The sequence below is a fragment of the Colobus angolensis genome, unplaced genomic scaffold (assembly GCF_000951035.1).
Source record: "Colobus angolensis palliatus isolate OR3802 unplaced genomic scaffold, Cang.pa_1.0 Scaffold15, whole genome shotgun sequence".
NCBI lineage: Eukaryota > Metazoa > Chordata > Mammalia > Primates > Cercopithecidae > Colobus > Colobus angolensis.
The window spans coordinates 12192572-12206228 of record NW_012114599.1 but is presented as its reverse complement, the minus strand read 5'-3'; the positions used below and the strand labels follow the sequence as shown (position 1 = coordinate 12206228).

The following is a 13657-nucleotide window of genomic DNA, read 5'->3' as shown; positions in this document are numbered from 1 at the left end:
GGGGGGGGGTCTCAGTTTCCCTGTCTGTAAAATGGGATTAGTGGATTAAATCCGGGAAGCCTGGACAAGCCCCTGGGACGGTGCATGGTGCAGTGTTCAGCAGACGTCGATTCCCTGTCCACCCCTTCTTTAGGAGCTGTGGGAAACACTTCATAACTCCCTAGGGTCTGGTTAACCCTTCCTCCCTTTTCTATTCCCTGTTTTGGCATTGGAGATCATAAAAAGCCTCTTCCATGTCTCTTCCTTCCTTCCTTCCTTTCATCCTCTCCCAGAGAAGGAAGTGGCCGCCTTTGTTCCCTTGGATTCGGAAGCTTGTGTCTGTCACCCAGGGCTGCCCAGCCCCGGGGTTTGCGAAGGTCCGGGGTAGGAGGGCTGCAGCCTGCGCGACGCAGCGGGAGGCGACCCGGAGGCGATGGGAAGGCGGGCGCAGTCGACCCAAGGGTGGAGAAGAGGGAAGGCGAAGGACGCGCGTTCCCGGGCTCGTGACCGCCAGCGGCCAGGGGAACTCGCTCCCAGACAGCCTTGGAGAGATGGCAGGCGGAGGGCACCGGCCAGTCGTGGGCACCCTCCACCTGCTGCTGCTGGTGGCCGCCCTGCCCTGGGCATCCCGGGGGGTCAGTCCAAGTGCCGCAGCCTGGCCAGAGGAGAAGGTGAGGGGCTGTTTCTGCGTAGTTGTACTTGAGCGGCTCTGGTCCGGTGCGGGGACCCCCAGCCCGGCCAGCCCTACCTAGGCAGAGCGGGAGGCGGGGCAGGGCCGCGGTCCCCAGCCCAGGCACCGGCGCCCGGAGGAATCGGGGCTCTGCGTACTCGCCGGGGTGCCTGGGCCGGTCCGGGGCTGCTCTGGAGACGCCAGGGGGGCTGGATGATGTCACTGGTCTCCCCTGGGCTGCGGTCTGATGGGGGTGCTGATAGGCACAGGAAGTGTGTCTCGCCAGCGGCGGCTGAGCAGGGAGGCGAGGGCGCATCGCGGCGCCACCGCCCACTCGGGACCCGCGAGGCCAGCGGAGCCCGCGCTCCGGGGCCGCCAGGGTGCGGGGCGCGCCTGGGGGTGTGCCCGCAGCTCCCCCGCTGCTTCATCCAAGGATGCTGCTGGGGCGCTGAAGTGTCCCTACAGTCTCAGGACGGATGTGTGTTGTTTGTTTTAGATTTTTAAAAGGAGCAACTCGGAAGGAAGGACCTTCTCTGGAGACCTGCTTACTTTAAAAGCCTTTTTTTCTCTTTCCCCCTTAAAAGAGGGTACCTGCTATTTTCAGAGAAAATGGATCTAGTTGTAGGTAGAAATCGCATATAAGGAACTTAGGATAAAAGTGATTTGCAAGTTCCCTCTGCAAGAAGTATATGGGTTCACAATTACTTCCTTTTCTTGTGTAACAGTTTTGAAATCATGAAATTGCTAAGGGATTGTGCAAATGTTAATGATGTTAGCGTAAAATAGTATGTTATAGAGATATTAAGAAAAGCAGCAAAGTAAAGCGATATAAACTTTGGCAGTGTTATTGAGCAGACCTTTTACACACTTAGAGTATGCCTGTATCTACTTAAATGTTTGAAATACAGGGCACACTGGTGAATGCCCACTCCCACCCAGCTATATGCATATGTATGTGAACAGCCCATTTCAATTCTTTGGATCTAATGTAATCACCACTCAGGGGTCACAGCAGGCCCCACTTACACATGGAGACCACAGGCCACAGGGAACCTGGTGGGAGTGAGGGAAGTCTGTAACATAAGAATAACTTTATTATAAGAAAAGCAACTTCCTGTGGGGTCCCATGAAGAAGAACGTGAAACGACACAAAAAAAATCCTCTCCTTCTTCACTTCACTGAGAATACCTTTTCACTGAGAAATTGGGAAGAGAACATTACATTACAAACTAGAATATGGAGCCAAACCAAAAGTATCTTTGTGATACATCTAAATGGAAGGGAATAAATGAGATGGAAACTGAAAAAAACAATTTGAAAAGATCATTTGTAGGTGTGTGTAGGCGGGGGTATTTATGGGTGGGAAAAGGTGCTGTGATTCTTAAAATATTTTAAACCAATGAAAATTTAACTTTTGAGAAACATTTTTTAAAGCATGAATCGAATCCCTTTTATATTTATTTTAAGAAGCTTCTGATCACTGTTCCATTGAGAAACTGAATGTTTTCAAATCGTTAAAAGCGAATGACAATCAGCCATCACATTTCCCAATTTCTAGCTTCCTCCCCTTATTCTGTAGACCTTCATAAAGTCTTGCAGCCTGGGTGATGAATCGGTCCACACTAAAATATGTGTGCTTTCCTATTTTTTACGGTGTTTGACTATTTTAATCATATGATGTATGTCCTTGGTACACTAATCTGCCAACAGGTGAGGTGTGGTAAAGAAAGCATCAATTTTGAAATCCATTTCCTTCCTTTTGAAATAAAGGTGTGTCTCTTTCAGTGGCTTTGAATATGTAAAAGCAGATTAACTCTAGTTTATGGTGGCATTCAGAGACCATGATTTGATTATATATTTGAAACCTGGAAACAATTATTCCATAATAACAATATTATAAATTGTTAAACTCCCAGGTGGGCACACACGTGTGTATTTAGAGGCATTGGCATCTGGGTATGGGGTGATATATATATATATATAAAACCACGTCACTTGAACTTCACAGCACCCTCCATGAATGAATTCATCCTCAATTTGTGGATGAGGAAACTTGACAACTATTACACCAGTGAATTGAAGAGCTAGGGTTTGGCTTAAGCCCTGATCTCTCCTTTCTTCTTCCATGCTTTTCTAATGGTAGATGAGTCCTGGCTGATGTTCCCAGAACAGTGCCCAGGTAGTGCAAAAGTGTGGGGCTAGTAGGAAAGTTGGAGGGCCTGATGAAGAGCTTACTCTCTCTTTCTGGGCCGGGCTGCACCCTAAATGGCATTCCAAAACAGGTAGTTTGTTTTTGATACTTTCTCTTCTGACATCCCCTATTTTCTTCTTTCCTTGATCTCCTTCATGCAGCTTAAAGGTCATCATTATTCTGGGTGTTGATCCATATTCCAGAGTTACTTTTTCTGAACCTTCCCCAGGCCATTTGGTCACCAGTCCTATTCCTTTAGTACAGGCCCATTCCTTTAGTACAACATTGTCAACCAGCTGTTAAACAGAATCTCATTAAATTATTCCTCCTTAGATGCAAATGACTGATGGCTTTTGAGGGCTTTATATGTTCTTTAAAAAATATTAGCTCCAATAAACTAAAAAGTCTGGCTTCTATTGAAGTCTTCTAATTATAAAGTTGACATGTGCTCATTTTAGAAAACTTGGAAAATACAGAAAAATACATTAAAAAGAAAACTAATGTCACCCGTAATCCTACTTTTCAGAGATAATTGCTATTAACCGTTTTGGTGTTTTTATTTCTATTTCTCTCTCTCTCTTTCTCTCTCTGCGTGTGTGTGTGTGTGTGTGTGTGTGTGTGTGTGTGTGATTGTTGTTTTTGCATTCTAATGGAAGCAACGATGGAGACTCTAAGGCAGGGGCGTGGAAGTCAGTGGCGGACTGGGTGTTGGTAGGGAGAGAAAGACCAAATGTCATTTTGGAGCCTTACCATCTGGTTGGTAAGTACTATGAGATCCATTTTACAGATATGGACTCTTTCCTAGTCACAGCTAATAAGTGAGGGAGCTGAGATTTCACCCTAAGTTGTTGTGGTTAAAGCCTGCACTGCTCTGCTTTTAAGTAGAGGGCTGCTTACATTTAAAAAAAGATAAATGTTGTCTTATTCAGTTCCCAACCATTCCCCCAGTGAATTTTTAGTATCAGTGGCTTCTGACACACAGAATGAGTTCAATAACTGCTAATTGAGCTGACTTTGCAGACAGACAGAGGTGTTAATCTGAGAATTGCCTGGGAGACGCTCATATAGAATAGAAACTGGACTTGCATTGGCCGCACTTCTGTAATGACCTCCCTTTAATTCAATGTTTTGGAACCTCAAAACCCTTTGCAAGCTGGGCCAACTCTATCAATTATGTAATTAAAATCCTCTTTGGCCTGGCACCACATGATTAGCCTAGAGGAGATGCTTCAGGATATCTGGTTCACACTTTTGGCTGAAAGATTCTTGTCACTCAGAGCAGACTTAGTGTCCTTTCTGTCTGGATGAAAAGACAAGGCAGGGGCTGTAACAGAGCCTCATTCCTCTGAGAATACCTACACTGATAGAAAATTGTCTAAGTATCTTTTAACTGACATAACCCTACAGTAAATTGGGGTTTGCATTTACCATTGGGCTCAACTTTGTTTTTGCCTGAGTTACTTTCCCCCTGCTGAGCTCACTCTTTCTTTCCAGCTTTTTCCTCTTACTCATTCATCTCATCTCCACCTAAATTTGTATATTTATTGAGTTCTGAGAATAAGACCCCTTAAACATTGAATGCATGCTGTTTAGGTTGGGAAAGTCAAATGCTTTTCCACACAGGGCTTTAATGAATAGAAGGCTTAAGTAATTGCCTGAGTGGAGTTGGTTGTTTCCTCTTCTCTGTCCTTCAGTTACTGGGAAGCTTTTAACTCTGCAATTTTACAGGGGCATCTTTGCCCCCAGAGGGGCAAGGAGAGTCAGGGCTCTTTACCGAAGTATGTTAATTAAATGGTTGAGCCCAGGAGGTTGAGGAGCAAACACATGTAAGTCTTTAGATTCATGAGCATCAGTAGGCCTGGCCTGTCTGCTGAATTTACCCTTTAGTTATCCATTAAGCATTTTTTGGTGCTATTTGCCAACTAGGTTTCATCCACAGTGTCTCTTATAGTTAGAGATGCTTGAGGGAGGGGACATTTATTTTGTTCCAGTTTTTTCTTAAATATCTTAAGAGCTCTTTCAAGCCTCTAGAAACCAGCTATTTAAACACAAGTGATTTCGTTTCACTTTGGACATGGAGTGAAAGCTTCTGTCCACAGTGACCAGATGGGCTTTGGGATAGAGTATTGGACAGTAAATAGACAAGGAGCTACTCGTCAAGCAGCTTTTTACACGACAGTTTTGGTTGTCATAGTGACTGCTTGGGTCAACCCAGCTCTTCATCATCAGAAGCATCGAATGTCAGAAATTCAAAAAGAGCAAAGCCCAATAACTTTGAACCACAGTACTTCCTGGCCATTGCACCAGGTATCCACCTGTCTCTTCTGTCTTTATGCTTGCTTGTGCATTCAACTGATTTGGTATATACAATGCAGAAAAATGCCCACATTACTTTATTATTATATAAATACAGTCTTAGCAAAGATAATTTTAGAAAGATAGTTCATCTGTTGATTGCTCTTTTGATTAATTTGGCCAATATTTATCAAATGCTCAAGATGAACCAGGCCCTGTGTGGCCTGTGTGGGAGAGAGAGGTAAGCAACAGAGAGAGAGGGAGTTCCAGCCCTTATGGAGCTGATGTCTTGCACGAAAGACAGACACTGAACAAGTAAACACACAAAGAAGTGGCCTCCAAGCTGCAAGCTGAAGTGAGCAGGAGTTAGCCAGGTGAAGAGGAAGGGAAACAACTTGTAAGGCAGAAGGCACCGCAGACGCCAAAGCCTCATGAGGGCATAACCTCAGAGCATTTGAGGCCTGGCCAAATGCCAGGGTGACCGAAGCATGGTGAGCAAGGGTGAGCGGGGAGACCAGACAGGCTTCTGTTGGCCGGGTTGAGTAATAATTAACCATGGAAGTCTTCTGACCTCTTGCCTCCGTATTCTTCTTATCCCTTGGCACATTTCTATTGCTTTGTCTTTCAGCTTCAGCTTCAGCTTTCTTTTTCCAACTGCTGTTTGGGAACTGGCATGAGGACTTAGATTCTGGAGGTACCAGGGGATTTAAAGCCTGCACTGACAAGTTTATCAAGGAAAATATTTTAAAATGTCCTACTAATAAACAAACACACATCTTCTGATGTTCAGGCACAACATCAATATTCGGGAATAAACTGGAAGTGCATAAATGATACAGTGAGGCAGAGTAAAACTAGCGTGGGATTGGAAATCTACAGACAGGATATTTTTGTGGATTTACCTATAACTCTCCTTCAACCTCAGGAAGTCAACTAGTTTCTATGAATCTCGGTTTCCACAAATATAAATGAAGGAGGTTGGAGACTAGAGCATCTCTAAGTGGCTTTTCCAACTTTAAAATTCATTCTATGGCTCTTTAGTGTTTGATAGAAGGAAATAATAACTAATACATTGAATATTTACTATGGCAGTTTACATATGTTAGTTCACTTAATTCTAGTTACCCTAGGATTCAGGTGTTATTACCTCTGTTTTACAGATGAGAAAATTGAGCCTTATTGAGGTTTAGTAACCTGGAAAGAGTTACAGCTAGTAGGTGGTGGGGTGCTGAGTTGAGAGGGTCTGTCTGATCCTATAGCCCATGCTCTTTGCATGGTAAGTACTGGAGAGTAAACAGCCATCTCAGAGTGTAGATGAGTGTAAGTAATTAGGCAATAAACATTATCTGAAGTCCAGTTTCACACCGGTCACATGGACTGGATCACATGGAATGAAAATACTTGCCTGACTACTTAAACGTATTCAACTAACGCTGGTCCTGAAAGGAACTATAAAATAGGCCTCCCCTAACTTCTGTTTTGCCCTCCAAATAATTCAATATTCTTATGTCATCCTTATCCTTCCCCTTAGGGAAGGAGTCATCTGATCAATTATTCTCTTCCTGTTGAGGAGGAGTAACACATTCCATTATTAGGTGCCTGATAAACATGTAATGAATGAATGGTTCATCATTACCAGTGTCATAAGAATATACAGTATGTGTGAAGTCATCAAAATACAAATATGAATGTCATGTGAACTTTAATGGAATTTAAAAATAATTTTAATTGAAGTTAAAAAGTTTACTATTTAGTTGGCTATAGACTCACCAATCTCAGGCTGACAGGAATTGCAACAATCATCTGAGTTGGCACCGTCTAATAGAAATAATGACTCAGGGCCAGGTGTGGTAGCTCACGCCTGTAATCCTAGCACTTTGGGAGGCCAAGGCGGGTGGATCACCTGAGGTCAGGAGTTCGAGACCAGGCTGACCAATATGATGAAACCCCGCTCTACTAAATTTACAAACATTAGCTGGGCGTGGTGGCATACGCCTGTAATCCCAGCTACTCAGGAGGCTGAGACAGGAGAATTGATTGAACCCAGGAGGCGGAGGTTGCAGTGAGCCAAGATCACGCCATTGTACTCCAGCCTAGGCAACAAGAATGAAACTCCATCTAAAATAAAATAATAAAAAGAAATAATGACTCAGCTACTCAGGAGACTGAGGTGGGATGATTGATTGAGCCTGGGAGATGGAGGTTGCAGTGAGCCAGATTGCACCACTGCACTCCAGCCTGGGTGACAGAGAGAAACCCCAGCTTAAAAAAACAAATAAAAAAAAAAAAAAAAAAAGATTATGAAAGAAACATATATAATTTTAATTTTTCTAGTAGCCACATTAAAAAAGTGGAAAAAGGGTAAAATTAATTTTAATAATATACTTCATTTAACCTAATATATCAAAAATTTACCATTTCAACATGTAATCATTATAAAATTTTGAATTAGGCTTGCTATTAAAATCCTATTAAAATTTGAGGACCCCTTAATTTGTGGCTCATCTATAAAGTCTTCCGTGACTACTCTTACTCTAAACTGTGTAAGATGTATTTAGGCTAACAGTTGGGTTTTTAAATTATTTTTAAATTTTTTATTGAGACAGGATCTCCTGTTGCTCAGCTGGAGGGCTCAGTAACACAGCTCACTGCAACCTCGACCTCCTGGGCTCAAGCAATCCTCCCACCTCAGCCTCCTGAGTAGCTGGAACAACGGGCACACACCATGGGTCACCACACCCAGCTAATTTTTTCATTTTTTGTAGAGACAAAGTCTCATTATGTTGCTAGAGCTGGTCTCAAACTCCTGGGCTCAAGCAGTCCTCTTGCCTCAGCTTCCCAAAGTGCTGGCATTACAGGTTTGAGCCACCGTGCCTGGCAGCCCAATTTTAAAGTTGAGTAGTTTAATTTACCTAATTTGACATAAAGTTCTCCCTTATTTTGAAGTTTTAAGCAATTAATTGCAAACATGTCAGAGTCTTAAACATATTATGAAATGATAGCCAGTTAAATGATTTCATTGAATCCTCAGAATTATCACCAACCAGCCATTTTGAATTCATCGGCTCTTCGGCAAATTGCAGAAGGCACCAGTATCTCTGAAATGTGGCGAAATGACTTACAGCCATTGCTGATAGAGCGATACCCGGGATCCCCTGGAAGCTATGCTGCTCGTCAGGTGAGAACATGGGACATAAACCTCAAGGTTGTGTGAATACTTTGCTTTCCCATGAAGGATAATGTTATGGCTGAAGTTCTGAGGGGTCTAATATTCAGATCTGTCATCTTATTCACCAAATAGTCAACCAAGAAAAATCAAACGACTGAGAGTTCGTGTCTGTTCTGAATACTAAGTGGTACATGTTAATGTCAATAGTTTATGTGTGAAGTCCCTATTTGGGGTACAACATTACACAGTCCTTAAACTCTTGACCTTTCAGTTACACACCCCGAGTCTCCCAACCAAGTTTTCTTGAATCCTAAGCAATGAACAGCAACAGCCTTAGGGAGTCCTTGCTTGAAGGTTCTGGGCCAAGAGTATCATTGTACTATCAGGCCATCACTTGCCTTAGGGAAATTGTATTCTCCCTGGAGGGAGAGTTAAGGCTGGTGATAAGCTACATTTCTCCGGGGCAGTGCTTCTCAAAATTCTGACTCTGACAGAAAGTAAAAAAAAATGGATTTTACATTTTATACACACAAACGTACTGGTATATTTAACTGAAACAAAACTTCCATGAAAAATACTCTTATTTAAACTTGCATTTTACTGCGATATTGTCAGTTCTATTTTATTGGTTCTTAAAAAAATGCTGGTCATAACCCACTAAACTGATTTCAAGACCCATTGATTTTACCATCATCGTGGAGGGTAGAATAAGCTGGGCCAGACCTTGGATGTCTCTGCCTCCTCAATGTCGATCTTCCTAAGCAATCTGAAACCTCACCTCTGAATATCTGTTTTTTTCAAACTACCCCATTTTAAGGGGCCACTTGGGAAGGAATGGGACTGGCCCTTCACATCCTCTTCTGAAACTCCTCAGGCAAAAGACCTTGGCACCCACTGCTGTGCCCAGAGTGAAAACTGCAAGTCCCAGGTGCCCAGCTCTTGAGCTCTTCCTTTCGATTTCAGAGTCTCGCTCTGTCGCCCAGGCTGGAGTGCAGTGGCACGATCTCGGTTCCCTGCAACCTCCGCCTTCTGGGTTCAAGGCGTTCTCCTGCCTCAGCCTCCCCAGTAGCTGGGACTACAGGTGCACATCACCACGCCTAGCTAATTTTTGTATTTTTAGTAAAGACGGGGTTTCACCACGTTTCCCAGGATGGTCTCTATCTCCTGACCTCGTGATCTGCCTCTCAGCCTCCCAAAGTGCTGGGATTACAGGCATGAGCCACCCAGCCGGGCTGGGCTCTTCCTTTCTACCCAGTGGGTAGCCTCTGCCCCTCAGGCTAGCCTAGATATCCATATGTCTGTCTCCCCGTTAGCCTCTTGTGTTCCATCTGAATAGCTCTGGCTTCTCCCAAGGAATTAGACAGTAGACAACCTGCAGGCACCTTAGTTCTGTCTAACCTTTAGGGAGAGCAAAGAATAATAACGATGATGGCTAACTTTCACTGAGCAGTTTTTCTGGGTCAGGCACTTTACTGAATTCTTTGCATAGATCATCTCATTCAGCCTTCACAACAGTGTGTGGATGCTATTATTATCTCAATGTTAGGAATTTAAAAAGATCTGAGGTTGAAGTATATGAATTAACTTGCTCAAGGTTATACTTGTACCAGTGATGAGGCCAGAACCTGCTTGAGATCTCTATCTTATCACTGGAGAGCTGGGAGGAATCAGTTCTGTGCTTTGTGCCCTCAAATGTCTCCAGCTCTCGATCTTCTTATGCCCAAGTTGGGTAGTAAGGCACATACCATTCACTTTAACAATATTGCCTGGGCCTTTTCTCTCAAGCATTTTCTTAAAAGAAGGTCAGGGCACTTGACTGGCATTTTCCAAAAGCCTCAGTTCCTTCTTAGAAAAAATCGAGGTCTCTGATGCTTACTCTTCCTATTCAACTCAACCTCTTTTATTTCCCCATACCATTTGCCCAGAGCACTGTATATACCCAGAAATGATATGCATACTTCAGGCCTGAGGTTCCTCGCCTGCAGGCTCTGGAAATCCATGAACACAATAAACATTGCTAGTTGATCTTTAGCTTCAACAGAAGACAGTATATAGCATAAATAATATACATAGATACTGTTGTAACTAAAAAGATACATTTTCATTTAAAAGTGTTGCTAAAGTTTCAATAACATTCTCCACTATCATATGGGGGTGGAGGCAAATGAGAAATTTATAGACAGTATTTTAGAATGAGTTGGGGACTACTGCGGGGCTGCCTATGCATGGTCTGGCTGATGGCTATGTTAGATATCTCACTTAGATTCCATTTTAGAATTTTTTGATAAGAAAATTACCATTAATTTTTAGAGACTTATCTTCTAAGCTGTGGAAGACAAAGGAATTCTCATTTTGAAAGTGAGGTAGATGACAGAGTAATTATGAGGGAACTACACGAATGGCCTTAATTTGACTAAGATTAGATCCTTTCATGTAGAACTGAATTGAAACAAAAATGATTGAACCTTTTTTTTTTTTTTTCTCCTGAGGACTTTTTGAACACTAGATGAGGTGTTTTATAATTTAGAGTTTCAAGGATATAACTAGAGAAGATCCTCAAATATTAAAAAAGGGTAAACTTGATATAAAATTGGTTTGTGAATTAACTTTTATGGTTATCAGTAAAGATGTGCATTACTATGGATTCTCTTTTACAGAAAGAGAATATTTTAGGGAAAACCTGTCCCACATTATGTGTTTTCCTGGTCTCTGATCGAAGACCCCAAAGCTGCCTATTGGATTATTAGGAAATTTTATTTCGAGGAGATGAGTTATTTGTAAAATAAATAATTTGAAGATAATACATTTGGGGCTATTTCACTGATTTATAAGATAGAAATAAAAAATTTAAATATTAGGATGATAAAGTCTCACAAATGGGCAAGCAATATCCTTTGTCTGAAAGAGGCAAACTAGAAACTTCAGGAGGTAAAATCCCCCACAGATGCACAGTGCATCTGAGCCACCGAAACTGAATATCATCAGATACGTAGATCCCAGGTGCACCCTCAGTCCAGCCCCCTAAGAAGAGGAGCCTGAGGGACTCATATATGGTGCATTCAAGCGGAAAGAGGTACCTGAGTCTTTGGGTGGCAGAAGTCAGCATCCTGACAACGATGTGTTTGCAGACTTAGCGCAAACTGGAAAATCACCTTCCTCCAAACAAATCTGGTCTACTGATGTCATTGTTGTTCAGAACCTGGAAACTAGAATTTACATTTAATGAAACCCAGGATCATTCACTAGTGTTAACCTAGAATAAATCCCCCTACCACTCTTTGGAAGTAGACTATCTTGTAATAGCCTCTCTCTCGTGCTCATATCTTCATCTTTGTATTTTTTTTTTCTTTCTCTACTCAGTCTCCATCCATCTCTGCTTTATCCCTGTCTCCATCTCTCTCACTCTTTCTCTTTCTCCTTTTTTCTCTCCTCTCCATTTTAAAACATACATGTATAGCAACCCAAAGTGTGATCTATATTCTGAATTGCTTTTTAACACTCCTGGAGGGCCCAGCCCTTTGCTGCTTTAGTACTGGGGAAGCGCAACTGCTTTAGATTCCCTGCCATAGCCACGCACTCCCTGCTTAGGGGTATTTTTATGATAGTAACGGTAGTTTGGGGAGTTCTGCTAGAGACTTCTGGTGGGGACTTGTAGACTAAGTCTGAAAGCCAAAAACAAAACAACAAGGGATATTTGTGAACTAATTAGATTATGCAGCCAATTTGATTGTTTATAAAGATAATTTATCTTAGCTGCTAAGATAAACAAAAAATATTTACACTGAACAAAAAAGTTGCAGGGCCAGGTGTGGTGGCTCATGCCTGTAATCCCAGCACTTTGGGAGGCTGAGGCAGGCAGATCATGAGGTCAGGAGATCGAGACCATCCTGGCCAACATGGTGAAACCTTGTCTCTACCAAAAATACAAAAATTAGCTGGGCGTGGTGGCACGTGCCTGTGATCCCAGCTTCTCGGGGGGGAGGCTAAGGCAGGAGAATTGCTTGAACTAGGGAGTTGGAAGTTGCAGTGAGCCAAGGTTGTGCCGCTGCACTCCAGCCTGGCAACAGAGTGAGACTCCGTCTCAAAAAAAGAAAAAAGTTGCTTCAGGAAAAACTCTTTTGAGGATGTTTGCTGATTCTCTTACAGACTTTAGTGTTAACAAGGTCATCAGAAATTATGATCAAGACCTGGTAACAAGTTGAGAAATAAGTTTGTGTGCAACTTCTGATTAATGCTAACAGATATATTTTTAAAAATTCCAATTCATTTTGTAAGCTTGCAATCTGCAATTGGTGTTGAAGAAGCCATTTTATGGAGCATTTCATCATCTGGATACCAGATGTTCTGGAGTATATGCTTTTTTTTTTTTAAATGACCCATTTTATGGAATTTTTTTTTTTTTTAACAGTCTAGGGATAACTCATTTTCATAGTCTGCAGAAAAACTCATGTTAGATGCATAGTGATTTCTCTCTATTCAAACTATTAATGCTTTGTATCATATAGTTTTATATATTCTCATTAAATCAATTCGTATTTACTGTTAGAATGAACCCATATTTACTGATAGCCTACTGTGAGCAAAGCACAGTACTACAAATTGTGGAGAGTTATGAATGCTGATTTCAAAAAAGGTTATAAACATTTCTTTTGATGAGGTGATAAGACAGCATGTAAATTTGCAATAGAAAAGGTAAGGTACTGCATACGCAATGCTCTTTAGGACAAAGTCCACCCACTATTAAAAGCAAGGAGTCTCTAGCTGGGGAATCATTTGTTTAGTTGGCTTTTACAGGACTGACGGTAGGCTCAGTGTCGTCCCGCTATTTAAATTCCCCTTTCCTTGGGAGCTTCCTGTCACAGTTTTTTTGAGGCTCTTGCCTACGTGTCATGTCGCATTAGTGAGCGCAGGCCACATGGGACTTGGCTAGGATAGAAAATCCTGTATTTCTTTGGAGGAGGAAAAAAAAAAAAGCCTTCACATTCATTTCCAGTTATTCATTTATCATCTTAAGGTCCATCCCAGATCTAAACTGTCTAGATCTGAACTGTTTAGATCTGAAATGTTGGTTTTTGGTTAGATGTTAATTGAGGGACAAATTGTCAGTTATTTTGATGTTAGTTTGTCATTGACTTTTTATAAAAATAAATTAAGGCAATTTACAATGATGTATATGATATTTGAAACAAACAAACAAACAAACAAAAGGAACAGCCTGGGCATGGTGGTTCATGCCTATAATCCTAGCTCTTTGGGAGGCAGAGGCGGATGGATCACTTGAGCCCAGGAGTTTGAGACCAGCCTGGGTAATATGGCAAAACTCCATCTCTACAGAAGAAAAAAAAAAAAAAAA

The 13657-nt window shown here is 42.1% G+C and overlaps 1 protein-coding gene across 2 annotated transcripts in view; it reads left to right on the top strand.

Moving 5' to 3' along the window:
• Nucleotides 1-351: 351 nt before the first annotated feature.
• The window catches only part of QPCT (glutaminyl-peptide cyclotransferase), a 28856-nt gene continuing 15550 nt past the window's right edge, over nt 352-13657 (top strand). Inside the window, exons 1-2 of one of the 2 annotated variants that reach the window (XM_011935965.1) lie at nt 352-650; nt 8167-8313. In XM_011935965.1, coding sequence (XP_011791355.1) covers nt 531-650; nt 8167-8313 — 267 coding nt within the window. In that variant the 5' untranslated portion in view covers nt 352-530. The remainder of the gene's footprint in view (nt 651-8166; nt 8314-13657) is intronic. The other variant, XM_011935966.1, reaches the window with a different exon arrangement.